The sequence below is a fragment of the Macaca nemestrina genome, chromosome 15, assembly GCF_043159975.1.
Source record: "Macaca nemestrina isolate mMacNem1 chromosome 15, mMacNem.hap1, whole genome shotgun sequence".
In the NCBI taxonomy this organism is placed as follows: domain Eukaryota; kingdom Metazoa; phylum Chordata; class Mammalia; order Primates; family Cercopithecidae; genus Macaca; species Macaca nemestrina.
The window spans coordinates 18,335,083-18,362,897 of NC_092139.1; the positions used below are offsets into that span (position 1 = coordinate 18,335,083).

Here is a 27,815-nt window from a genome sequence, read left to right on the forward strand (position 1 = left end):
AGCATACATTTTTTCTGTGTTACAAAAACATGTTGATGTCTAGAATTTAATTATTTAGCTTTGAGCATCAGGGGAGCAAGATGATTAAACCCTTTTAGACAGTAAAGTTTGTGTATGTATTCACTGCCCTTCCCTTACCCTTCACCAAAATGTTCTAGCTTTACTGAGCTATTGTTGGGAATCTTCATTGCACAGCTTCTGAAGCTGTACTTTCTGCATTCTTCAGAGTCCCTGATGTCCAAAGACCTTGGTCCAAGTTCTGTAATTTCCCATTAACAGGGTATCATGTTAGCAAACCGGATGTGATTTTCAAATTGGAGCAAGGAGAAGAACCATGGATAGTGGAGGAATTCTCAAATCAGAACTACCCAGGTAAGTAAATGATAACTGAGCAGGTGGAACCAATGGAAATGAGAGTTCCGTGTTGGTCAGTGGTAATAGTTGGCATGGTAATGTTTTTCATGAATTTCTTTTTGTTGGCCCCAGACCTTTAGAAGTGATTGAGGTTATTAACTGTCATGCTGTGGACATCTGAAACATTCTCCCCAAGTAAATAACTGAAATTTATAAAGATTTTTGCCACTAAGTTACCTATCCCCAGAATTCAAGTTCCTCTTTTATCACACCTTAAACTTTATTTCTGTAGCATTCTCTGTTGCCTCCCTTGCCCCACCCACCATTGTCATAGGCATGGTTTATATTTCAGACATTCAGAGATCTGTCATAATCTTTTTAATTGTCTTCCATTTTTCTCTACATCACTTAACAGAAGTAACACGGTTTCCCTTTCCATTCTAAGCTTCACCAGGATCCAGAGTAGGGTGAGGCAAACAAGGTGCCTGGCATGCAAAATTTAGGAAGACACTCAACTCTCAGGATTGTGCAGGTGCCCTGGGTATCCTGCTTGCCTTCCTCTAGTCCCAGCTCTGCTCAGCCTGCAATCTTACTTCCCTTTGCATTGTACAAATTCAAGAGTTCCATGTCACTGCAAAAATTTCACATTCACCCCTTCCTTCTTGTGTGTTTTGATAATAACTGACCCATCTTTCTGACATCTGTTTTACCTGGTCTCACTGTATGACTCTCTTTCTATAAGTGGTTACTTGACTCTTGTCTGTTTTATTCAACACTCCATCAGCCACACTTCCAGCATACTTTGTGTACTATTCCTTGTGACTGCTTACTTTTTCCACTCAATGTTTTAGTGGTATTTGTAAAGTGTCAAAGGTACTTGTATTCTTTGCTAGTTTCCTCTTCCTTTTCCCCTGTTAAATAGTGGCTGGTACGGATGGATTTGCTTTTTAGTATTTAGTATTTTTTGTTTTTGTTTTTCTTCAAATCAACCAAGTAAGAGATATTTGCACTTGAAATTTGTTTAATCTTGGGAGGCTGGGCCTGAAGTCTAACCCCCAAAACAGTGCATTTCTAAGGAATTCTCATTTCATAGCAAATATATAAAGACTCACCAATTACTGTTAATTGTGTTCCTTTTTCTAGAAGTTAATGATGCCGTAGAGAAGAACAAGGAAATCCAGGATAAACATTTGACACAAACTGTATTCTTCGGCAACAAAACACTGATTACAGAAAGAGAGAATGTATTTGGGAAAACACTTAATCTGGGCATGAATAGTGTTCCCTCAAGAAAAATGCCCTATAAATGTAATCCAGGAGGAAACAGTTTGAAAACTAATTCAGAAGTAATTGTTGCAAAGAAAAGCAAAGAAAACAGAAAGATTCCTGATGAATACAGTGGATTTGGGAAGCCACTGCTTCATACTAAGCATGAAAAAAGTCATTCGGGAATGAAAAGTTACAGATACAATCCAATGAGGAAAGCCAGCAATCAAAATGAAAGTCTTATTCTTCACCAGAACATACAGATTTTGAAACAACCTTTTGACTATAATAAATGTGGGAAAACCTTCTTCAAGAGGGCAATTCTCGTTACACAGAAAGGGAGACAGACTGAAAGGAAACCAAATGAATGTAGTGAATGTAGGAAAACCTTTTCTAAGAGATCTACCCTTATTGTACATCAGAGAATTCATACAGGGGAGAAACCGTATGTTTGTAATGATTGTAGGAAGACTTTTCGTGTGAAGACAAGCCTCACTCGACACCAAAGAATTCATACTGGAGAGAGACCCTATGAATGCAGTGAATGCGGGAAAACCTTCATTGACAAATCTGCCCTCATTGTACACCAGAAAATTCATGGAGGGGAGAAATCCTATGAGTGTAATGAATGTGGAAAGACCTTTTTTCGGAAGTCAGCCCTGGCTGAACATTTCAGGTCACACACAGGGGAGAAGCCTTATGAATGCAAGGAATGTGGAAACGCCTTCAGTAAGAAATCGTATCTTGTTGTACATCAAAGAACTCACAGAGGAGAGAAGCCAAATGAATGTAAGGAATGTGGGAAAACCTTCTTCTGTCAGTCGGCCCTTACTGCACATCAGAGAATTCACACAGGGGAAAAACCCTATGAATGTAGTGAATGTGAGAAAACCTTTTTTTGTCAATCAGCCCTCAATGTGCATCGAAGAAGTCATACAGGAGAGAAGCCCTATGAATGCAGTCAATGTGGAAAATTTTTATGTACGAAATCAGCCCTCATTGCACATCAGATAACTCATAGAGGAAAGAAGTCTTATGAATGTAATGAATGTGGGAAATTTTTCTGCCATAAGTCAACACTCACTATACATCAGAGAACACACACAGGAGACAAACATGGTGTGTTTAATAAATGTGGTAGAATATCCATCATGAAGTCAAACTGCAGTCAGTGTAAGAGAATGAACACAAAGGAGAATCTTTATGAGTGTAGTGAACATGGGCATGCCATCAGCAAAAACTCACACCTCATTGTACATCAGAGAACTATATGGGAGAGACCATATGAATGCAATGAATGTGGGAGAACCTACTGCAGGAAGTCAGCCCTCACTCACCATCAGAGAACACACACAGGAGAGAGACCCTATGAGTGTAATGAATGTGGGAAAACCTTCTGTCAGAAGTTCTCCTTTGTTGAACATCAGCGAACTCACACTGGGGAGAAACCATATGAATGTAATGAATGTGGGAAATCCTTCTGCCATAAGTCAGCCTTCAGAGTCCATAGAAGAATTCACACAGGAGAGAAACCATATGAATGTAATCAATGTGGGAAAACCTACCGTCGCCTGTGGACTCTCACTGAACATCAGAAAATACACACAGGAGAGAAACCTTATGAATGTAACAAATGTGAGAAAACATTTCGCCACAAATCAAACTTCCTTTTACATCAGAAATCCCACAAGGAATAAGTTCCAGCAAAGTAATAAATTCCAACAAAGCAACAAATCAAATAACTTACACAATGCGAAACTGTGAGTATGTATAGAGGAGTAAAATCTTAGTATGGAAAAATTTTCTGCCATAAGTCCATCCTCACCATAACATCAGAGAAATCATGTAGGAAAGAAATACTTTGTTTAATAAATGTATTATTCATTGTGAACTATGAAAATATTCAACAGCAATTCAAAGGTTATGCCAAATGTGCCTCCCTTTTAAAATAATGAAACAAACATTATTTAAGTTAAATTATTACTTGGTTCCTCCCCAGTGTTACTTGATAGTGTATGTTATGAGGTGTGAGGATCTGACCTTCATTTCAAATCAATACCATTTTTTGATAGTTGAGTAACTTGCAGTTTCTCAATTTATGGTGTATTTTCAGATTTGGCAGACTTTTTGTTGTCTGCTAACTCCATAGTCTTCTAGTAGCAGACTATATACCTTTATCTGCAAAGGTGACAACTCAGGAGCACTAACCATGGTACTCTATGCACCCATGGTAATTATACCCCAGGTGAGCCTTTGGTAAAGCTGAGCCAATGAAAGCCCTTCCTAAGACCTTTCTAATGGAATATAGGCACAGGATAACTAGTTCGTTATCCTGAAGCTTTCAGCCAAGTCAAGAAAACAGCAATTGCAGTAGGAAAAACATGGAAAAATAAGTATTCTTGAACAACAAAGAGAATTTGGGTGATGGTTGAATCCAAAAAGTGTTTGTTTCTCTGGTTTTAGTATTCTCTGATATCCACTCAACCCCATCTACCAGTGGTTTGATTATGTCAATTAGTACGTTTTCAAAAATCTCTTGGATTTCCTAATCAACATGTTCATTAGAGTTATTCTTTAGAAGTCACTGATCAAATTCTGAGAACAAAAGGCCTCTGGGATGCTGATTAGGATTACATTGTATGGATATATGTGATGAGGTAGGATTGCCACTTTTATGGGGTTATTGGAAAATGTTTACCTTTTAAGTCCTGATTTCCATGAGTGGGGTTTTCCCTATACCCATTCCTAGCCTCTCTGCCACATTATGCATTCTGCCCCAGGGAAGATGAAGTGGGCTTATCTAATTGGTAAGACAGTGATGGACGTAACTGGGTTTGCTCAGCTGAACTCACTGTTCATTGTGGGCTGTTCTGCAAGCACAATTTCTTGTCACAGGTATTGCCTGTGATTGGTAAATTGGTCTAATTCTGTCATTCAGCTAATTGGCCCATTAGCTGAATGGTCACAATAAGTTGCATCCTCCAACTCAATTTGATCAGTAATAAAAGTTTCATCCTGTCCCCTGTCTACTACTTAATTTTTTATTGTTTAGATGGGGGTGGAAATTGTGCTATTTATTTGGGGCCCTTCAGAGAACCCAATATGAACATGACTTATCAGTTTATTCAGTTTTTATGTCCTTCAGTACAGATAAATGTATGTGTACACACATATACATATGTTAATATATATAAGTACATACATATGTTTAAATGTATGTGTGTGCATATACTGATCTTGCTCTTGTAAAATGTATTCATAGTCACTTCAAAGATTTGGTTGCTATTGTGAAAGGAATTATGTTACCTTTCACTTTGACACTAATGGAGTAAAGAAAAACAAAAATACCTAATTTTTGTGCCAAATTTATCTAAATTTATCCCTTAATGTTGGAACAATCTTTTCAAATCTTATGAAAAATGTAAATTCAGAAGTCCAAGAAGTTTAATGAACCCCAAGCAGGATAAAAATGAAGAGCACAACCAGACACCAAATTTCAAGACATAAATCAAAACTAGTTTAATAAAGAATATCTTAAAAGTAGCCAAAGAACAAAGACATGATATAGAGTGTATTCATCTCCTAGGGCTGCCCTAACACAGTACCTCAGACTGGATGTTCTAGAACAACAGATCTATCTGATAGTTCTGGAGGCCAGAAGTCAGGTTGGGGTGGTGTTGGCAGGGCTATACTCTCTTCTGAAGGATCTGTTCCAGGCCTCTCCCCTGGCTTCTGATAATTCTGTAGCTTGTGGCAGCATAACTTCACATGGTGTTCTAAGTGTGCCTATTTGTGTCCAAATTTCCCCTTTTTATAAGGATACTAGTCATGGGATTAAGGGCCTGTCCTACTCCAGTATGACTGCATCTTCAATAATTACATCTGCAACAATCCTATTTCCAAATAAGGTACTCAGGGGTAGGACTTCAACACACATTTTGGGGAGACAATTCAACCCGTAACAGGTTAATGTATTATTTATTGTTGTGTAACAAATTATCCGCAAAATTAGCAACTTAAAACAATAAACATTTACTATCTCATTGTTTTTGTGGTTTAGGAATTGTAGAGTAACTTGGCTAGGTGGTTGAGGCTCAAGGCCTTTGAGGTTGCTGTCAAGAAGTTGACCAGGGATGCAGTTGTGTAAAGACTTGACGGGGCTGAAGGATCCACTTCCACCATGGCTGTCTCCCACAGTTGTTAGCAGGAGACCTCAGTTCTTCATCACATCGACCTCTCCGTAGGGTTTCTTGAGTTTCTCACAACGTGGCAGCCGGCATTCATTCCTCAGAGTGAGTGATCCAAAGCCAGTTTCCCTTATAACCTAGCTTTGGAAAACTATCACTTTCACTGTATTTAATTAGTCACACAGACCAACCTTGATACAGTGCCGAAGGGGATCACACGGGAGCATGAGTGCCAGGAGGTAGAGACCTCTGGAGCCATGTCATAGGCTAGCTACCACAGGCAACCACCACTAAGCATGGAGTGGTTTCAAGAAAGGTGAGAGGAGATGCACTGAAAAGAGTTAGTACAAACAGCCTTTTCAAGGAGTCATACTAAAGGCAAGAGAAATAGCATTGTAGCTCGAGAGTAAAGTATAGTCAAAGGAGGCTTCTTTCTATAGCTAGAGATAAATGCATGTTTATACACTTATGGGAAATCTTCCATAGAGAGGGGGAGATGTTGGAGTAATGTTCTGCATAGGTGAGATAGGTTGGAATCTGTTTGTAAGGGGAAAGAGTAGCCTTTTTAAGAGAATAGGCAATGGTCATGCCATGCCGGCTCACACATATGGGTTGATGTGGTAAAAGTTGTGAATTTATTTTAGAAGTGTTTCTATTTTTCAGTGAAATGGGGGATAAGATTATATGAGAGAATGGGAGAGTTATAAATCGGTATCACTGATTATGACACATTTAGTTTGTTTTGCCAGATTATTTTATCTTCCCATTTGTCTTTCACTACAGTGTTGCGGAGCATTGTATTTTTGTTCTGTCAGTTACTAATATACTGATATCTTTATATAGTGCCTTAATATCCCTGTTATTTGCAGGGAATAAGGGGAAGATAGTATATTAGTTTCTTACTGTCAGTCAATAATGAAATTAGTTGGTAATCTCTTCTTCCGTCTTCTCTCCTTGTTCACCTGGAATCTAATTTAAAATGAGAACTTATTCTTTAATATAGACATATCAGTCTCTGAATTATATGTTCACAGTTTGCCTATGGACTTTTTGTATATTTGAAGATCAATATGACTGGTTAGAAATCCCCAGCTAACTTTATTTGCATATCCTGAAACACATTGTTCCATCATGTCTAGACCAAGTGTTATTCTTCAAAAACCTGATGCTCCTGGATACTCTGTCCCTCCAGAACCACTCCTCATGCTTGGGGCAGACCTCTATGAACTGCATCAACTGAGGTCTCTTACCATCAAGTGTCTGATTGAGACCTTATTTGTGGCTCTCTTCTTCTGCAGCTAGAGCTATTCCCAGATCCCAAAAGTCATTTCCTTCCTGCATCACTTAGAGTTCAATCAGAGCAGCAGAGCCATATGTATGTTCTATAGATGATAAAATTGTTATCAAGATTTGACTCCAGGCTATTATGGGAAGCCTGTTATGTGACTGTCTTCATGGCTGATGCTGGCACTTTAATTCTGCAGGCCAAGCAAGTAGGGAAAGTGAACACTAAGAGAGAGAACAAAGACAAGCTGGAAGCCCCAGACAAAGCTGTGGCAGTTTTTACTGTCTTCTACCTAAACAATGTGGGTGTCCTACAGAGGTTGGTGCCATTTGTGGTGTTGCTAAGCACACATGTAGCCCAGGAGCTGGAAGACCTGGAGGAGATCCTTGGGGAAAAGAGAGCAGCCACAGGCTTGTCTACTGAGCCACGCCACCAAGAACCAGCAGGTAAGAAACGTGTTGGGGGCAGAAGCCTTTCTAAGCCTAAAAACAAAATGATTTCTCCTCTGCCACCACCCTCCAGATCTCACACCAAAATGTCCTCTGTGACCCTCACTGGAAACATACAGGGAAGGGAGTTCTAGGGAACATAGAATCAGCTAAGCCAAAAGTGACACATTTCAAAGGCACCACACTCCTGCTTTCCCTTCAGGGCTAGGGATGGTAAATCCCTTGTTGGTTTCCCGCAACTCTTCCCACACTTTTGTAGAGAGTCTCTTCAATTTTCTTTCACTCCTTTCAAGTGAGCTATTTCTTAATGGGACTGATTCTGTAACTGGTACCAGAAATGGCCCCAGGAAAGAGATCCTCAAAATGAAGATGAGATTCTGGGGAGTGGAAGAGGCCATGCAGCAGCACCTCACCTTTGGAGACAAAGCAGACACTGTTGTAACATGCCTTAGGAAAGAGTGGTAATCAGGTTTTGGCCTGGCAGTACAGCTAGTGCATCATGGAGACCCTATAATGAAATCACATGGGCCTCCTTTGAAGGAGCAGCTTGACATATAGGTGAACAATTTGAGTCTCCTGGGCAGAAATATGACTTAAGGGATTATATGGGGAATTCATAGCACCTTACTCAACTTTGAGACTTAAGCCAATTCCTAGAACCAAAGTGGCTACAGGAAGACCTTTTAAGAAGGTTCCTGCAGTGTAGCCATAGAAGCATTGTGCAGCTCTTCCTCCAGGCCTTCCCAGGGGTATCTGTGGTCACTTACCACCATGGCCATGCATGAGGGAGGACATACCCAGACTTCTATGGGGATTTGGATATTGGCCTTGATTATATGAATTCTTGCCATTCCCAAACACTACAGTGGCCCATAAACAGAGTGGAGACTTATGAAGGTCGGGAGATAGATGAGTCTGGGCCTGAATCCAACTCCCAGAGGGTTTGCTTCTGCCAGTGGAAACACACACCAATCCTATAGTTTTAGTCCCAGAATGCCACAGACTTAGTGGCAGAATCCTTGTATTGGTTCCCTGACAATGGAGGGAATACTCTTGTAGCCCATGATAATTTAAAAGTTATCCAGACTAGATATGTTTTAGGTCAAAAGGTGGGGGATAAGAGATAGCCAGTGATTTGATGCAGATACCTAACATTGTTTATATGAGGTACATGGATCATATTCTGTGCTGACTCCAATTTTGCATTCTATGGAAGTTAAGAGAGAATTTAATCTTTAAAAGAGTTAAAGCATTCATTCAACAGCCATTATCTTGTGTCCCCTCTTATGAAGACAGTGATTGAACTTAGGACCACCCTAATCTGGCATTTGATCTTGATTACATCTTCAAAATGATCCTATTTTTAAATAGGGTCACATTCATGAGCACCGGCATTAAAACTTCAACATATCTTTAGGGAGAGATACTCAATCCACAAACGCTCTTTTAGATTTGTATCTCCTCAAATATGTGAGAATGAAAAAAAATATAAGGAATTAATTATTAAATGCAAAAGGTGCATCATTTACATTAGTGTGCAGATGACATTTTAAGCCTAAATTGAAGTATTTAACTTCTCTCTCCAATCTGTTATTTTTGCTTAAACAATAGAACTGTCATGTGATTTTAATATTAAAACCCCAATGAAAATATAAAACTTTCTGCTGAAACTTTCCAATGAGAATGTTATGAATGGCCTAAAGTCTACTTGATGGCTATTCTTTTAACCTAACGTTTACCTAATGGCTATTCTTTTATCTTTTTTACACAACTGGAGACATTACGGTTAGGAATTAGTGATAGTTCCTAAGAAATACGGCAGAGATACAAAGAAGAAAGTGTTAGACGTCAATAGAAAATTAAATTTTTGAGTTTGGTGATGGCAAATTTGGGATACCAGGCTTTTCAGAACAAGTTGTTCTGGTGTGTCCTAGAAATCTTTTCTCTTCTCACTATAGACTTTAGTTAGCAGTTTGACCCAGATAGGAGCCGTGTTGGAAAGTCTTTATATATTTGAAACATATGAAATGGTTCCTGTTTAACTTTAATCCAAGGTTTTTTGTTTTGTTTTGTTTTGTTTTCACCGAAGGTTTTAAGCACCAAAACTAGGGATGACAGGTCCTGTGCATAATTTGTCTTTATCCCAATAGCCATTCCCATTTTTATAATACTCATAACAATATTTTCTTTGTACTCAGCTAAATTATTTCAGTTGCATTTTTGGCTTATATATAACTTGAGATCTATAAAACTAATGTGTCTGTTATTTGTAAAAAGTGAGCTATGTATACATACACCTTTCCTTAGAGACAAACACACTGATACCTCAACATACAAGTAATGAGGTAGATGAAAAGGAGGCACAGCTGGGGATTATACAACAATTGAGCTCTGCAGCAGCTCTTGTCATATCTGAGAAAGCAAAGAAAGATGAGAGCATGAAGAAACTGAATAGTGTCTATGGATTAAGGCCAATCCTAACTATGCCCATCCCACTTGGCTAAACACAGGCAAGTTGCCACCAGTGTGTATGAGAACAAATTCGGGAAAGTGTAATTCGACTTCTGATACAGGGCTCAAGTGTATTCAATATTACATGCTAGTGTTTGCATGTACTAGAAAGCTTAGCTTTTAAGACATACAACAAGAAATCAATTTCAAATAACATAATATTCCCAGTAATAGGTTCTCCATATTTTGAATCTAAGGCCTAGAATTGTTGCAATTTTTCCATTTTTTCTTGATTCTTTAGAAACATAAGAGCGGTGCAAACTATTCAGGGAAGCTGGGTGTCTCAGTTATATCCATTTATTTTTTGAATTTTTTTTTTTTTTTTGGAGACGGAGTCTCACTCTGTCACCCAGGCAGGAGTGCAGTGGCATGATCTCGGCTCACTGCAAGTGATTCTCATGCCTCAGCCTCCGTAGTAGCTGGTATTACAGGCGCACGCCACCATGCCATGCTAATTTTTGTATTTTTAGTACAGACAGGGTTTCATCATGTTGGCCAGGCTGGGCTCAAACTCCTGACCTCAAGTGATCCACCCACCTCAGCCTCCCCAAGTGCTAGGATTACAAGTGTGAGCCACCGCACCCAGCCATTTAGACAAGGCAGCAGAAACCATCTTATCCACAGACCCAAGACCTTTGGATTTCTCATGTCCCCCCTCCTAACTCTTTGCCCTTTAGTTCAGATTCATGATCAGCTTTTTGCTTTCCCCTGTCTACAAGCAAAGTTCTCCAAAACTTCTAATTCATTCAGAAGAGATGGCTTTTGTTTTCCTTACTTATGCTTAAATTAGGGTTGTATCATCTAACCTACAAAAGTTGGCATCTTTAGATAGCTACCTCTATTTAATTCAGTGAAAGTAGATTATGGACAAACAGCAAAATGAATGTTCACTGCAGCCTTCTAGCTGCCTCTTAGCTTATCACTGCTTACCACAGGAACTGCCTTGTCCAATTTCAAATTTAATTGAACATATTTAACAATTTTTTTTTTTTTTTAATTCGGAGTCTCACCCTGTCGCCCAGGCTGGTGTGCAATGGCATGATCTCAGCTCACTGCAACTTCTGCCTCCTGGGTTCAAGTGATTCTCCTGCCTCAGCCTCCCAAGTAGCTGGGATTACAGGTGTGCACCACCATGCCCTGCTAATTGTTTTTTTTTTTTTTTTTTTTTTTTTTTTGGTATGTTTAGTAGAGATGGGGTTTCACTATGTTGGCCAGGCTGGTTTCAAACTCCTGACCTCATGATCCACTTGCCTCGGCCTCCCAAAGTGCTGGGATTACAGGTGTGAGCCACCACGCCTGGCCAAAGACTCAAGTCAGTGCAATAAAAAAAAAGTATATTTCTGATCACATCTCCATTTCATCAACATTTACATATTTGTATTTCCAAGATATTCCATACAGCATGAATCCGTGAAGAATTAGGCTTCAACTAAGAATCTTTCTACATTGCTCTCTTAAGTTTTTAGCAAAGGGTAAGTCATCTCTAAATATATTTCTTCATCTTCCTCTTTTTTTAGGGTTTCTTTTTATTGTGAGTTGTCTGATGTCGAGAAAGCTTTGAGTTTAAGCTAAAAGCTTTTCCACATTGATTACATACAAAGTGTTTCTCTCCTGTATGGATTTTCTTGTGTTTATTAAGATTTGAATTATTGTTAAAACGCTTCCCACATTCACCACATTCATAGGGTTTCTCTCCAGTATGAATTTTTTTATGTTGATTAAGTTTCCAGTTAAGGCAAAAGGTCTTTCCACATTCATTACATGTAAAGGACCTCCCTACAGAAAGAGTCTGATGTTTAGTAAAGTTTGACTGATTTTTAAAGGTTTTTTCACAAGTCGTACATTGGTAAGGTCTCTCTCCTGTATGAGTTCCTTGATGTTGTGTTAGATCTGACAGACGGACAAAGGTTTTTTTACAACTACTACAAATAAAAGGTTTTCTTCCAGTATGGATTTGTTGGTGGCGAGCAAGATCCATGCGCTGGGCAAAGGCTTTCTTACATGCATTACATGAAAAGAGCTTCTCTCCAGCATGAGTTTTCTGATGTTTATTAAGATTTGAGATGCTTTTAAAGGAGTTCCCCTTTTTATTGTGAGTTGTCTGATGTCGAGAAAGCTTTGAGTTTAAGCTAAAAGCTTTTCCACATTGATTACATACAAAGTGTTTCTCTCCTGTATGGGTTTTCTTGTGTTTATTAAGATTTGAATTATTGTTAAAACGCTTCCCACATTCACCACATTCATAGGGTTTCTCTCCAGTATGAATTTTTTTATGTTGATTAAGATCCCCATTAAGGCGAAAGGTCTTTCCACATTCATTACATGCAAAGGGCCTCCCTATAGAATGAGTTTTCTGATGTTTGGCAAAGTTTGACCGAAATTTAAAGGCTTTTCCACAAGTCGTACATTGGTAAGGTCTCTCTCCGGTATGAGTTCTTTGATGTTGTGTTAGATCTGACAGACGGACAAAGGTCTTTTTACAACTACTACAAATAAAAGGTTTCTTTCCGGTATGGATTTGTTGGTGGCGAGCAAGATCCGTGCGCTGGGCAAAGGTTTTTTTACATTCATTACATGAAAAGGGCTTCTCTCCAGTGTGAGTTTTCTGATGTTTATTAAGATTTGAGATGCTTTTAAAGGATTTCTCACAAACATCACACTTGTGGGGTTTCTCTCCTGTGTGAGTTCTTTGATGTAGAATAAATTTGGAGTATGGATTGAATTCCTTTTCACAATAATTACATGGATAGTATTTCTTTCTAGTATGAATTGATCGATGTCGAGTTTTTTCTGAGAAACAGTGAAAGGTTTTTCCACAAAAGTTACAGGAAAAGGGCTTCCTTTGAGAATGAGTTTTTTGTTGCCGAGTCAGGTTTAGTCTGTTGCCAACATGAAACCTCTGATGTATAGAGAGGGATGAGAGAAACCTAAAGGCCTTTTGACATGCATCACATTTGTATGGCTTCAGTCCACGGTGCATGCTCTGATGTTGAATAACCTGTGAAGGTCTGTTAAAAGTTTCACCACATTGGTTACATTCAAAGTGTTTATATAGCGTACAAATTCTCTGGAGTATTGTAAATGATGAGCGATGCCTAAAGCCCTTTGTATTTTCACCATATTTGTGGGCTTCCCCTACCTTGTGGATTTTCTGATGTCTAGTAAGTTGTGAGATATGCCCAAAAGCCATGCCACAGTCATCACATTCATAACGCCGGACAAAAGTACGATGTGTTCGGTATTCTCCATGGTGAAAGCTTTGTCTGAAGGCATTCCCAGATTCACTGAGGGCACGAAACGTTGCCAATGCTGGTTGACACGCTGTTAGGAAAACAATATGAGAAAAAAAAATCAGAACTGGACACTGCAACATATACCAAGTTAATCAGGAAAGTGAGGGAAAGAAGAGTGTAGTTACTGGAGACTTTAGAGGGGTAGGATGAGGAGTAGGAGTTTGTGGAGGTGGAGAGGCAGATAATTGCTTCTCCAAGTACAAGAATGATTTAAGTGATCAACAGTGGCGGTTGAATTTTTTTCTATTTCTTTAAACTTGAAATAATTATACTTGTGATTGCAAAAATGGCTCAATGAAATTTTAATAACCAAAGCAGAAAAGCTTAAAGAACCTAAAAAGAATCACGTGAAATCCTAAGCATGGATTAAAGTTTTGTTTTCATTAATGCCCTTTAAAATATTTCTGTGTGGTATAGCAATTTGTGAAAGTGATTACACTTTAAATATTTTCCTTTGAACATCAAAATTGGGGATACTTGTGAGTAAATATACATCTGTCTTATCAATTTGATATTTAATGTTTTACTGTGCGACAGGGTCATTATTGATTGGGCCAGTGTTCTATTTGGATATTTGAGTTGTACTTATTTTTGTTGTTGCTAAGAACATTAAGAACAATCTTAAATCTACATATTTGTTAATTTGAAATATATTCTAGTATATTCTAGTACTGATGCTTAGAAATGAGAGTCCCAATTATATTTTTGGTATATACATGCACCGCACTCAAGTTCTCATATTGCATGAACACACCATTATTTTCCAGTATCTTGATAACCCTAGACTATCAAACTTACCTTTATATAAAACTATGGTGTCATGAGTTCTAGCATTTTTTTGTAATAAAAAACATCTAGAAACTGGTTAACTGAAGAAAGAAATTTGAGCATTCCTATATACATATGAATTATAGATTGAGCATTTCTATACACATACAAAATATATGTTAATACAGACAAAAACATCTGCCACTGATAAGATGGAGAACCAGCATGGGTTTCTGTTATCTTCCTCATTCTAGTCTGAAATGCTACTGAAGTGCTTAGAAAAATGTATAGATATAGTGGAATATTTCTAAATATACATGAGTAATATTTTCAAAAACAAATATTTCAACGTGGGACAGAATCAGTGGTAATAAAAGGGACAAAGTGGGAACAGTTGGTTTGAAGATATGGTTTTTAATTTTTTTTTTTTTTTTTTTTTTTTTTTGAGACGGAGTCTCACTCTGTCACCCAGGCTGCAATGGCATGATCTCAGCTCATTTCAAGCCCCATCTCCCAGGCTCAAGTGATTCTCCTCCCTCAGCCTCTCAAATAGCTGGCCAAACCATCACGTCCGGCTAATTCTTGTACTTTTAGTAGAGACGGGTTTCGCTATGTTGGCCAGGCTGGTCTCAAACTCCTGACCTCAAGTGGTCCAACTGCCTCGGCCTCCCAAAGTGGTGACATTACAGGTATGAGTCACCATGCCCACCCTGAAGATATGTTTAAATGGACTTAATGGTTGGCATTTATAGCAACATTATATAGCCAAAGATGAAATAGCAGCATGAAAAACCTGGTTGGAGAATTCTTTTAGAGGGAAGGAACTGGAGAAATAGAATATATAAAAGAAAAGTCAGGATTAAAAGAAAGTACTACCATCCCTTAAGTGTGAGTCCTATTAAAAATGTGTAGAAAATTTACCAACTTCATCATGTGGCCTAATAATCTGGGCAACTAGAGTCTCTGAAATAGAGGAGGAAAGAGGGTGGGCGGCAGGGACCAGAAAAATATTTGAAGAAATAATGGGCAAAAAATTCTCAAACACAGTAAAAACTATAAACTCACATATCCAAGAAGCCCAAATCACGCAATAAGAAACATGAAGAGAATTACACTGAGGCACATTATAATGAAATTGTTCAAAGCCAGCGATAAAGAGAAAACTGTAAAAGCAACCAGAGGGGGGAAAAAGACATTTTGTACATGCACAAAGACAGAGATGACATCAGATTTCTCACTGGAAACACTGCAAGCAAAAAAGATAATGGAACAAAATCTTTAAGGTACTAAAAGAAAAACAACAACAACCACCTATTAACTAGAATTCTATGCCCAGCATATGGCTTTCAAAAATGAAGACAAAAGACCTTTTCAGAAATACAGAGACTGAAAGAATTCATTACCAGCAGAGCTGCACTACAAGTAATTTTAAAGGAAGTCCTGCAGGGCAGAAGAAAAGGGATGCCAGATGGGAATTTGGCCCTGCACCAAGGAATGAAAAGTAACTGAAATTGTAACTGGTAAATATGTATGGGTTTATTATTAAATCTCTTTAAAAGGTTGACTGATTAAACACAAATAATGTATTATGGGGCTTATAACAAGTGAAAGTAAAATGTATGACAGCAACGCCATAAAGGCAGGTGGAGATAAATTATAGTATAATATATATAGTGTAAGAATTACAAGAACTACAGTATAATTCTTATACTCCACATGAAAGAGTATACTATCACTTGCAGGTAGATTGTGATAAGTTAAAGACAGATACTGTAAACTCAAATCCTAACACAACCACTAAAATAGAGTTACAGCTAATAATCCAACAAAGGTGGTAAAATAGAATCCTAAAAACAACAACAACAACAACAACAAAAAAGAATCAATCCAAAATAGGGTAAGGATAATAAAGCAGAATAAAGGAGAAAAGGGGGAAGAACAGATATGACAAATAGAAATCTATTTGATTTAGGCTCAAGCCTAACCATATCAATAATCACAGTAAATGTAAAAATAAAAACACAAGGTTTCACAATCTGAGCCTTTGTATCAGAGAATTCTTTGTTATAGGGGCCGTCATGTGCATGTAGGATCTTGGCATCCCTGGCTATTACACCCTAGATACCAGCAGCATGCCTACATACCCAGTTATTACCACCAAAAAGATCACCCAGACATTGCCAGTTGCCCTTAGAGGGCAAGGTCTTCCCTTCTTCCCATTGAGACCCAGTGGTATAAGCACCTCAACGAAAAGGTGGAGATTATCAAGCTTGTATGAGAAAGTAAAACCAAATTGTTTGCTAACTACAAGAAACTCACTTTAGAGACACAATTGGTTAAAAAGTAAATGGATGGAAAATATATACCATGCTAACAGTTAAAAGAAAGCTAGAGTAGCTGTATTAATATCAGACAAAATACATTTTAGAGTAATAAGTATTTCTAGGGATAAAGAAGTTTATTTCATAAGAATAAGGAATTAACAGAGCATAATTCTAAGTGTTTATGCACCCACAGAACTTCAAAATACTTGAAGCAAGATTACCAGTGAAAGAATATACTCCAAGAATAGGAAACTAATTTTAAATAAAAGAACCCACTATGATGGATAACTAGAAAACCACACTAGTATAAAAAAGAATATTTTTACTAGTATAAAAAAGAATATACTCATACAGAACAGACAAATACACGAATAGAATAAAAAATTTCAGAAGATGATTTCTGTAGATATATATTTCTGATGGCTTGTGTGTAAGGATGGCATCATAAGTCAGTGAGGACAGGATGGATGCTTTGGTGGGTGGTATTGTAAAAACTGGCTCATTGTTCAGAGAAAATGGGGCTGGTTGTCCATTATGCCATATACAAATATAGACAGATTAAAATGTGAATTTTAAACCCGTAATGCTGATAGGGGAATGTCTTTGTGGTCTAGGATGCAGCAGGCTTCTTAACAACAAAAAGACAATAAGCAAACACTATAAGTCAAAAATATTATGGATGTGATCAAAAATGAAGGATTTCTGATCAAGAGAAGCACCAGAGTCAACAGGCAAATGACAGATTGACAGGAGTAATCATACATTTTAAGCCAAAAAATACCTTATATATAACATATAATTCTTCAATTCCACAAAGAAAAAAAAAATTAGAAAATGAGCAAAGAACATGAAGCAATTCAAAAAAGCTGAATAGTGAGTGGATGACAAGAATATCATGTGAGCTTCATCTTACTGTTAGGGAAATGAGAAGTAAAACAAAGAAGCAAAACTACCAAAATGGAGCCAACTAAAATGCAAATGTTAGCAAGCAGTGGTGAGATGCAGGAAAGAGAAGTTATGTGGGTCCAGTGTAAAATTCACAGATGTCCAGAAAGTAATCTGGGTATGTTTTATCAAACTATTTATAATATGCCCTGTGACCTAGAAAATTGTTATAGATTCTAAAGGGAACATGTGAGATTTGGGTCAGAAGGAACTGTAGAGACTTAGGAAATTTTTTCCATAAAACTGGCTGTGTGATGGATGCATATTAAAGAATGCTATATTGCACTAAAAAGACATTTAGACATCACATGTAAAGATTTTAGAAACAGCCAAGTAGAAAGGTAAGAAGTTAGATGTTTGCAGTGTGCTGTTTAAGTAAGAGTGCAGCCATATATAAAATGGTGCATATTTTACAATTAGTATATGCATTATTTATTTATTTATTTTTTAAGACAGAGTTTCACTCTGTTGCTCAGGCTGGAGTGCAGTGACACGATTTTGGCTCACTGTAACCTCTGCCTCCCAGGTTCAGGCGATTCTCCTGTCTCAGCCTCCCAAGCAGCTGGGACTACAGGCATGTGTCACCACACCTAGCTATTTAACAGTGTAGAAAAGATATTAGACCAGCTGTCTAGCACATAGAGAATGACATAATGAATTAGAAATGAAGGTTATACAAAATGATCATGGAGTCTTGACTAGAGCAACAGTGACAATTGATTGACTCAATTTTTATATCCCATTTCCAGCCCTTCCACTATCACATTGCCAGCCCTAAACAGGATACATGGTTTTGTTCAAATATGTCACAAAACAAAGTAAACGGATTTGCGTTCTAAAGCCACAAGGCGGCAGTAGAGAGGTCAGAAAAACGTCTTGCAGTAAATGTGAAAGCGACTATAACTTGATAGAAAAATGTTCAGGGGTGCATTAAAAAGTGGAAGTTTAAGGGAGAGAAAAGTAGTTTGGGGGTAGGAGAGGAGTTTGGACCAAGTTATTAAGTATTTAAAGAATAAGCAGGGTTATGTGGAATTCTTGTGAACAAGTCTTACAAAATCTTTAATAAGTGGATTCCAGTCCACTTTCCAAAATGGCCATAGCTTAAATGCATTTGGTATTTTATTCTTCAGATCAGATGGTACTCCAGACCGAAATTCATCATCATCTAACCCAGCTTTTTATCCCCTTTCAGGAGCCTATGAATGAGCTGCCTTCCCTGATGTCAGCACTGAAACTCGAGAAACAAGTTTCTCTGAAATCTCTGGATCATCTTACATTCTGGCAATTTCTACCTTCTGTTAATGAAGGTAGTCATCTCTTTCCAACTAGATGGTAAATTTGTTTTTCTCATTTGTCATTCTCTAACCTAATAATCTAAAGAGAAAAAGTCTCTCTCCAGAATTTTCTTTAAAAAAAAAAACCTCCCATAATACTTTTCCGAGCTAACCCGTTCATTCATTGTAATCACTGACAAGCTTTCTGACCAATTCAGCTATTCATCCTTTTATCCATTTGGGTAGTAACTTAAATTCCAAACTTTTACCAGCACACCACTTACTGTCCTAAGACTAGAGTTATAACAAAAAGGGTACAGGGAGAGTGATAAATGTAGGATAAAGATTCCTTTGGAAACTCAAGGACAGAAGCCGAGGGGAAAGCTCTTCTCCTATCACCTCTTGGTGGGGGTTGGAGGGGGAGTGTCCAGGTTACTCTGAGCTGAGGTGTGAGCTGTGATGACTTCCATCTGCTTCTTACCTGGGCAGGGAACACCTGTCACCTCTCTCTCCATCATCCAGGGCTCTTTCCCTTGCTTCAAAGAGGACATCACGTGTGCCTTATAAGTCCAGTTTCCTAAGAAAAATAAATGATATTGACCATGCTGTGGTTATTACAGAATTTAGACCCACATTTTTGGTGATGAGGAATCTTGTTAACATCTCAATCTTCCCAGAACCTCTAAAGCAGTGTTTTTATATAAAAGACCATCTACATTTTAAACCATTCCCCAGCTGTTTCTTAGGCATATGACAGCCTCAGACTATAGTTTTGGAGAATGGTGTGATGATTTTGAAGACAATGGGGAATAGGAAGCTTGTATCATCCCAAGACGAAAATGTCTTCTCTTAAAACAGAGCTACAATGCTTTACTGAAGAATATGAAGTTATAAAATTCAACTGAACATTTTCAGGGAGTTTTGCAGATATTTGCACAGAAGGAAAAAAATCCTCCCATGGGCAATTATGAACTAACAAGACCTTCCTTACCCAAAGACGCAAGGTATTTACAGTTATCCAGCATCACATCTCTATGCAGGTTTCTCTCTTCAGGGTTCAGATGATCCCACTCATCTGGTGAGAAGACCACGGCCACATCTCTAAATTTCACCAACTCCTGAAATAACAATTTGTATTTTGTATGTATACATGCCTCCACATGGCCCCGGTAGATATCTTTCAAATTGGGCATTCTAAGGAGGCAGACAGGATATAAGGATACGTTCGAGTATGTAGCCAAAAAACTATAACAAAGTGCAAACAATAAAAGTATTATTTACTCTTGTAGAGTTTAGGAAGACAAAATTACTTATCCTCATGATAAAGTAACAGCTAAGGAAACAGACATTTGGTGTACATGCATGGCTGAGTCAGTAGGGTAGAGCTACCATCTGTGGGATTATGACCAAATACCTCTAAGTCAGAATCGCACCCAGGCAGAATGATAAGGGAATTTGTCCTGCCTGACAGTGTGAGCTGGGACATCGTTCTCTTTCTGCTTCAGACTGAAACTTAAGCAGCAGCTCTTCTTGAGTCTTGAACCTACTGGGTTTTGGACCGGTATTATAAATCAGTCAAAACTAAAGATTTGACAGAGTCTCTCAATATGAGCAGTCAAAAGTTCTTTGCAAGTAATACTAGAACCATGTCAGGTCTCCCAAGTATATACATAAATTCAATAGTCTCTCCATTTAAAAAAATCCATTAAGATTATTTTTGTAAAATGTGATAAATGGATACATGATTTTCACACAAGGGAAAAATGTGACAGACTAGTTTTTACATGAAAAGTTAATGAAGGTCTTGTTCTTGCCATAGTGTGGAGTCAAGTTGTAGTAATTCGAGTGGGTTAGGAATGTCATCAGCACAGATGAGAACAAAGAAAGAGCCCAGAAACAGATGCAAATATAGAAATGTTTACTACCTAAAAAAGATGACCTGCAAGTCTGTTGGGAAACAGTTCAATGAATACTGAGGTAATAACTGAACATCCATTAGTAGGGGGAGAGCAAGATCCCTCCCTGACTATGAGAATATGTTCCAGATGAAATAAAAGAGAATTATTGAAACTATCAAAATGTTTCAAAATGAGGATTTTCAAACTTACAATAGAAAAATTTCTTAAAGACTCAAGTGCCAGATAAAAGGAAATAATAAAATCGACCTTATAAAGAGAAAGAAAGCTCTCTGAAAAAATAAAAGGGACACAGAAAAAACAAATTAGTATGTTGTACAACCAACAAGGAACTAATTCGGAATTTATACAGATCAATAAGAAAAAAAATAGAAGCTGCAGACTAGACAAATGCCTAAAGTATATGAATGAAAAGTTCACTGAAGAAAGCATACAAATAATAAGTCGATAAACTGTTCTCAATTAAATGCACATAATATTAGCAGCAAGTCATGCTTGTTTTGGCAAGACAGTCACAACATTTAAAACCTGGATACTATGCAGTGTTTCTAAGGGATGGAACCAAGCCATCAGTCACACTGATTTGTGGACTTCAAAGTCTGCATAGTACTTTTGGAGCATGACTTGTTAACATCTCAGATGGTTAGAGGTGAATGCCCTTGACTCAGAAATTCTAAGTCTAGATAGCTTTCTTAAAGTTCAAGAATATGCAGACTTCATGGCGACATTATGTCTACCACTGAAATACTGCAAACATAGAGATCTGTAAACAGGAGAAAGGTCCAAAAACAAGACAATTCACGCTGCAGAACACATTGCAGATGTTGAGAATAAGGGCCATCTATGTGTACTGCTATGGAAACATCTCCAAAATAAATTACAAAACTTAAAAAGTTAAAGAATATAGACATACCAATAAAAAAAGATCTACTGTGTATAAAACTGAGGACAGTGGTGAGTAGGGTTAGCGATTAAAAAGGACTTTGAAAAAATTCTTCATCTGCATAGTTAAAAAGAACATCATACATTGATAGATTTCTTATATAATTTCAAAAATTAAAAATTACAGAAGTAAAATTTAACTCAGGTCTGCCTGAGGGATGAAAATGTCTTCAGACTTCATTTTAAAAGATGTTTTGGTAAATTCATTTATGATTCAGTGGAATTCTAGCTATTATATTTGGACATTGTTATTTAATGCCACGATTAAATCAGCCTGTCCTCTAATGTAAACATGATCTCCGTCATTTACTCAGTTCTTTTAAATATGTGGCCCTAAATATGTGGATTAGTGGGAAATGAATGTTTCTTACTGCTGCCGTAACAAATTACTACCAACTTCATGGCTTAAAACAACACAAATTTATAATCTTACAGTTCTGGAGTTCAGAAGTACAATATGGGTTAGCAGTGCTGTGTCCCCACTGCAGGCTCTAGGAAGAATCTGATTCCTCAACTTTTCTAGCTTTCTAGAAACCACCTGCATTCCTTGGCTTGTGGCCAGCCCTATCCTGTCTTCAAAGCCAGCAACTTAGCATCCCCCTGTGTTTCTTACAAAGACCCAGTGATTACATTTCAGGCCCACCCGGACAACCCAAGAGAAACCTCCATCTGAAAATCCTCAACTTAATCATACCTGCAAAGTCCCTTTTTCCATGTAAAATAACACATTCGCAGCTTCCAGGATGGGGACTAGGATGGGGACATCTTGCAATGAGTGGGGGAGATTGTTCATTCTACCACAATGTGTATCTGGCCTTCTGTTTTCTTCTGTTTATCCATCAATGTATTATCATTTCTATGTTATTTTAATTAGCATAGTTTGATGTGTTGGATTTTAAGTCTGTCAGGACCAGTGCCCTCTTGTTACCCAGAAATATGGGGGCATCCCTCCACCTTCATCCCAGCCACCTGACTGCCTGTGCACTGCTCCAGCTCTCCCATAGATTTGACACCAAGTTAAGCCATTGCTCCCTGCACCCCCAACACGTGCAAGCTGTTCGACTTCAGCCTGAACTCACTATCCCCGGGGACTCCTATTTTTCAGCCTGAAAATTTTCAAACAAATTCATGCCTAGAAGACCTGCTCTGATGACTCCCCTTGGTCAGTCAGTCCTTTAGTAGTTTGTTGAATGAATCCTCAATCTTGGGGCAGTCATTGAGCAGTTTGTTGAATGAATACTAAATCTTGGGTCAGCGCTTGAGCAGTTTGTTGAATGAATACTAAATCTTGGGTCAGCGCTTGAGCAGTTTGTTGAATGAATACTAAATCTTGGGTCACTAAAGAAAGCTTCTGGGTTATTTAGGTCCCCTCTGTTGCCCCTCTAACTGTCACCTCATCACCAGAATGGGGAACTGCACCCTTGTGGAACAAATGCAAAATGTCTTCTGCGCTGTAAATTGGTATTTTAGGAAGGAAATCAGAAGTAAGCAATTCACCTGTGATATCACCTCTAGAAATGACCGAGCCATTTTCCTTTTCATTCTTCACCTCCTGTTCTCGGGGAGCACAGACTCCTGAGAAGCCACACCTTAAAATTGAGGACAGAAGTATGTGACATCAGGTACCGCAACCCCCACGCCCAACCACACACACAGAGGAAACCAGAAATCCGTAACAGCATACCAACCTTGGCCTTCAGGTTCTCTCTCCTTCTGGGCCCTCAGGAGAGCCCACGGGTGTGCTACAGCAGCTGGGATTTTGGATATTGGTGTCTCTCCCTATGTGTCAAAGTGTGAGACTCTGTTTTCCAGATCTGTCTTGAACAAAACTTTCCCTGCCACCCACTGAAACAGAGCTTGAACTCACCTTCTCAGATCAACTCCAATACAGCTAGCAGGCCCAGCGCGCATCTGAGCCTACCTATATAGAACCTAGATCATCACACCCAGAACCTTCTCATTTCCTAATCAAGCCCAGCTCACTACCTGTAGGATTCAGCTCTGTTGGTCCTGATTATAGTGGGAACAGGGAAGGATTGGGGAATGCAGGATTGTCACATCAAGGCTTAGCCTGAAAATTCCCCAGTGCTCTTTATTCATGCCTACTATGTACCCCAGGCATGATGTCATATAACACACACCCCAGATAGGCTTGTGCCACTCTTTCCACTTGAATATCTGAGATAAGAGGCCTCACCTGCTGCCTCTCACCCCCACGAGGCAGCTGCATGGAAGAGGAGAGGCAGTTTGGCACTTTGAGCAGTAGGACAGCGTAAAGTAGCACCTCCACTTCCCCATGACCCATCAGTGACCTGGGGGAATCGAGTGTGTGCTGCTTGTCCCAGAAAGGGATTGGGAATAATAGGATGGTATGGAAGGCGGAACAATTGCCCCCCCAAAGATGTCCACATCCTAACCCCCAGAACCTGTGAATATGTGACCTTACTTGGCAAACGTGATTAATAATTGTAAACGAAAAACCCAAACTGTAAAATATGTAAAGGAGTTTATTCTAAGCCAATATGAGTGACCGTGGCTCCAGGAAGAGTCTCAGGGGGTCCTGAGAAAGTGTGCTCAAGGAGGTCAGGTTACAGTTTGGTTTTATATGGTTAAGGGAGACAAAAGTTACAGGCAAAGACATAGATCAATACATGTAAGGAATAGATTGATTTGGCCTGGAAAGGTGAGACATCTCAAAGAGTTGGGGAGCTTACAGGTCATAGGTGGATTCAAAAATTGTCTGATTGGCAATGGGTTGAAAGAGTTAAACTACAGACTTGAAGTTAGTAGAAAGAAATGCTTTAGTTAAGATAAGTGGGTGGGGGGAGTTGTGAAAGCCAAGGTTCTTACTATGTAGATGAAGCCTCCAGGCAGCAGGCTTCAGCGAGAATAGATGGTAAATGTCTCTTTTCAGACCTTAAAGTTGTCAGACTCTTAGTTAATCTCTCCTAGATCCCAGAAAGACTGGGCTGCATTAATGGAAGTTCTCTACAGATGCAGAATGTTCCCCACAAAAGACAGCTTTGCAGGGCCATTTCAAAATGTCAGAGAAATGTATTTTGGGGTAAAATATTTTGATTTCCTTCAGGGTCTGATATCTGTCATATGATGCTACACCAGAGTCAGGATGGAATTTGATCTCTTATTGCCGTAGTCTGTTTTGTCAGTCTCGTGATCTCTATTTTAGTGTTAATGCTGGTTAGTTCTGCTGAACTCCAAAAGGGAGAGGGTATAACGAGGTGTGTCCAACCTCCCTTCCTTCCCATCATGATTGTGAATATCATTTTTCAGGTTTCACTTGACTCCCTGTTCAGTCTGTTGGGGGGCCTGGGAGTTTTGTTTTGGCTTACAGAATCCTGAGTTGGGGCAATTATCCTGGATTATCCGGGTGGGTCTGATATAATCAAAAGGGTCCTTAAAAGAGGGAGGCAAGAAAATCAGATAATAAAAGACAAGTAAGAGCCTCCAGAAGCAGGAAAAGGCAGGGAGACAGGTTCCCCCCTAGAGCCTTCAGAAAGACTGAACCAATGTACATCTTATTTGTATTGATTAATGTCTTTTGTGTCCCTAAAATGTATAAAACCAAGTCTTGCCAGCACCTTGATTTTAGCCCCATGAGACCTGCTTTGGACTTCTAACATCTAGACCTCTAAGAAAAGTTTTTATTTTGAGCCACTAAGTTTGCAGGCATTTGTTCTAGCAGTAATAGATAAGTGATACAGAGAGCCAGAGACTGAGAGTGGCCAGGGATGGGATGAGGTGAGCATAGGGTGAGGACATCTGGACCAGAGGCCTCATAGGAGGACAGTGGGCCCAGATGCTCACTTGCATCCAAAGGCGGGAGTGACTAAACGACCCCAGCAGAGGATGCAGCAGGACTGAAGCCTAAACCAAAGACCCAAAGGGGTGAAATGCCCCTACAGAGGCCAGCAGGGCCCAGCCACCAGCACCCAGACCTGACACACATTCCCTTGTTCCTTCATTTTTTTTTTTTTAAGTGCTTCCCTGCACGAAGACTGTGTAAACCAAAAATAAAATTCTAAGCCCTCCAACCGCTGGAATGGACCCCTCCTCTTGGCAAAGTAAATTCCGAAGTTAACCTGAAAAACTAGTTCAGGCCATGATGGGAAGTGGGGTCGGACATGCCTCATTATACCCTCCTGCCTTTTGAAATTACTGAGAGAAGACTCTTTAAGTCTGATAAGAAGCATTTATAATGTATTCTCTCTGAAGCCAGCTATCTGGAGACTTTGCCTGCATGATAAAAACTTGGTGTCCATAATCCCTTATCTTAGCCCAGACATTCCTTTCCATTGATTCTAAGTCTTTAGACAATAACTTAACCCTTTCAACCAATTGCCACTCAGAAAGTATTTGAATCTGCTTATGACCTGGAAGCCCCTGGCTTCCAGTTGTCCTACCTTCCCAGACTGAACCAATGTACATCTTATTTGTATTGATTAATGTCTTTTATGCCCCTAAAATGTGTAAAACCAAGTTGTAGCCTGACCACCTTGGGCACATGTTTTTGGGATCTCCTGAAGGCTGTGTTATGGGCCATTGGTTACTCATATTTGGCTCAGAATACATCTCTTCAAATATTTTACAGAGTTTGACTCTTTTCATTGACAACCGTAATTCTGAGGCAAAATCAGAGGAAAGGGAGAGGGAGTGCTTGAGAGGAGAGAATGTACCAGAGAGCACATGTGAATGTTGAAAACAGAATTTAATTTCTCAATCGAATGACTATTTCAGAATAGCCTGTTGTAAACATGAAGATGTGAAATGACCTTGGAGTGGTATGATTATGTTTTCTACCATCGTTTGTAGCCCAGTTATACAGAAAGATACTTACATTTTTGTATACACTGTGGCTATTTTGGCAAGCTGCAGGAAGATACTGAGTGCTAAGCGTGTCCCTATTCACGATCTCATTAACTGACACAGGCACCCTAGAGGGAATTATTATTTTGCAATCTTGTTATTCTGGAGATGAGAAAAGGGAGGATTAAAAAAATAAGCAATTTTGCCCACAGTAACACAGCTGGTGAGGGATAGCACTGAGCTCCATCCTCAAATCCATCAGACTCTAAAAGACCAGACTCTAGGCCAGCCATGGTGGCTCATACCTGTAATCCTAGCACTTTACAAGGCTGAGGCAGGAGGATTTCCTGAGGCCAGAAGTTTGAGACCATCCTGGGCAACATAACAAGACCTTGTCTCTACAAACAATTTTAAAATTCCAGGTATGGTGGCATGTGCCTATAGTCCGAGCTTCTTGGGAGGCTGAGGTGAGATCACTTGAGCCCCAGCATTCGAGGCAGCAGTGAGCTATGATCACATCACTGCACTCTAGCCTGGGCAACAGAGTAAGACCCTGTCGCTTTAAAAAAAAAAAAAAAAAAAAGACTAGACTGTTAGGCTCTTTGACGACATACACCTAGCCAAAGTGCAGATTCCTAAAACGGTGCCTTCCCCACCTGCCACATTTACCTATCCAGCTTCAACCACCAATTCCCTGTACCCTCCTATTTTTCACATTTTATTCTCTGCAGTTATCTGCAAAATTATAGTACAATATCAAAACCAGGATATTGAGGTTGATAAAATTCTCCAATCTTATTCAGATTTCCTTAGCTTTACTTCATTTGTATGTGTGTGTTAATTCTATACAGTTTTATCATGTGTAGGTTCTAGTATTCACCACCATTGTCATGTTACAGAACATTTTCATCACCTCCAGGATCTCTGGTGTTACCCACATTTGCTTCTTCAATAACCACAACCACTGTCCCCCCACCCTCTCTCCTGTCCCAACTAACTGCTAATCTCTTCTCCATTTCTAAAATGTTATCGTTTCAAGAATGTTATATAAATATTATCATACAGTATATAACTTCTGGGATTGGTTTTTATCATCAACATAATTCCCTGGAGATTCATCCAAGTCACTATATGTATTGATAATTTGCTTCTTGTTATTGCCGAGAAGTATTCCATGGTATGGATGTATGCCATTTGTTTAATGATTTACCCTTGAAAGACATCTGAGCTGCTTCCTGTTTGGGGCTATTACAAATGAAGCTACTATGAAAATTAGTGTATAGGTTTTTGTGTTAACATATGTTTTTATTTTCTGGGATAAATGCCCAGTAGTAAAATTGCCAGGTTGTAGAGTAATTGCACATAAGATACTGCCAAACTGTTTTCCAGAGTGGTTGTACCATTTTACATTCCCACCAGCAATGTGTGAGTGATCCAGTCTCACCACATCCTTGCCAGCACTTAGTGGTGTTACTGT

The 27,815-nt window shown here is 38.9% G+C and overlaps 1 protein-coding gene and 1 long non-coding RNA gene across 21 annotated transcripts in view; one reads left to right on the forward strand and one right to left on the reverse strand.

Moving 5' to 3' along the window:
- LOC105496473 (zinc finger protein 334) overlaps nt 1-27,815 on the forward strand; it is a 51,807-nt gene that overhangs the window by 9,308 nt on the left and 14,684 nt on the right. For 11 of the 20 annotated variants that reach the window (XM_024797504.2, XM_011766930.3, XM_011766933.3 and 8 more), the window contains 4 exons: nt 280-372; nt 1,498-3,380; nt 7,292-7,538; nt 18,575-18,714. In XM_024797504.2, coding sequence (XP_024653272.2) covers nt 280-372; nt 1,498-3,317 — 1,913 coding nt within the window. In that variant the 3' untranslated portion in view covers nt 3,318-3,380; nt 7,292-7,538; nt 18,575-18,714. Of the gene's footprint in view, nt 1-279; nt 373-1,497; nt 4,968-5,680; nt 5,913-7,291; nt 7,539-14,561; nt 15,634-18,574; nt 21,811-27,815 lie in introns of those variants that run through there. The other 9 variants (XM_011766934.3, XM_011766935.3, XM_011766936.3 and 6 more) reach the window with 7 other exon arrangements.
- On the reverse strand, nt 19,706-23,265 carry LOC139358439 (uncharacterized). The gene is made up of 3 exons (XR_011613280.1): nt 23,203-23,265; nt 23,012-23,103; nt 19,706-19,774 (listed from the first exon to the last, which is right to left on the reverse strand). It is a non-coding gene; the product is annotated as an uncharacterized lncRNA (long non-coding RNA).